The 740-nt window shown below is 71.6% G+C and overlaps 1 protein-coding gene across 1 annotated transcript in view; it reads right to left on the bottom strand.

Annotated features, from left to right (window-relative positions):
* Positions 1–69: 69 nt before the first annotated feature.
* Positions 70–740, bottom strand: part of LOC102773666 (tumor protein p73) — a 51256-nt gene continuing 50585 nt past the window's right edge. Inside the window, exon 13 of the mRNA XM_015569975.1 lies at positions 70–192. Within this exon, the coding sequence (XP_015425461.1) occupies positions 70–192 (123 nt within the window). The remainder of the gene's footprint in view (positions 193–740) is intronic.

The following is a 740-nucleotide window of genomic DNA, read 5'->3' as shown; positions in this document are numbered from 1 at the left end:
GATGCTGAGCCTGCCCAGGGGCCGCGGGCCGGCCTCCGGGAGCCACTCCTGCAGGACAGGCCACGGGCCTCAGGGCCGCGCACGCCCCTCCGCTCCCAGGTGATGCACCCACAACCTGCCCTCCCGGGGGCGGGCCGCAGCCCCTGCGTGTCGGAGGAGGGTCCGCGCCAGCAGGTGGCTGCCGGGGAGCAGCTGGAGGATGGAGGTGCAGCCTTGGACACCTCCCCTGCAGCTCTCCACTCGCACCCCTCCCAGCCCCGGGAGGCGGGGCCACGCTGCCAGGCCTCCCCGGACTCCTGCGCCCCCTCCCGGCCGCCCCACCATCGGCGTCTGGGCAGTTTTCTCTGGTGACATTCCTGGTGTTTGGCGATGGTCTGAACACCCCCTTCCCCACTCATGTGTGCCCCGGCGTCAAGTGGGGCTGCAGCCTCGGGCATGAGATAAATGAGGTCTTAGAAAGGGGGGGCTGCTTACCCGGCCCCCCCTGGACCTGCCCTGGTCAGTCCTCCGCCCGACCTGGGAGGCAGCACCCCCAAGCCCACTGGACAGGCAGGACACTGGTGTTCCCCGTCCCACAGTCAGGACAGGTCAGGGCAACCCCAGTCACGCGGCCTCAGGGCACGGCCAGGCCAGTCTGGGGGCCCCGCCTGCAGGGCGCCCTCCCTCCTGATGAGAGGAGCCGGCCCTCACCCCACAGGGACGGGCCTGAGTCCAGCGAGTGCCAGGGCCTGTCCCGGGAG

The sequence above is a fragment of the Myotis davidii genome, unplaced genomic scaffold (assembly GCF_000327345.1).
Source record: "Myotis davidii unplaced genomic scaffold, ASM32734v1 scaffold1250, whole genome shotgun sequence".
NCBI lineage: Eukaryota > Metazoa > Chordata > Mammalia > Chiroptera > Vespertilionidae > Myotis > Myotis davidii.
This window is presented reverse-complemented; position numbering and strand designations above follow the sequence as displayed.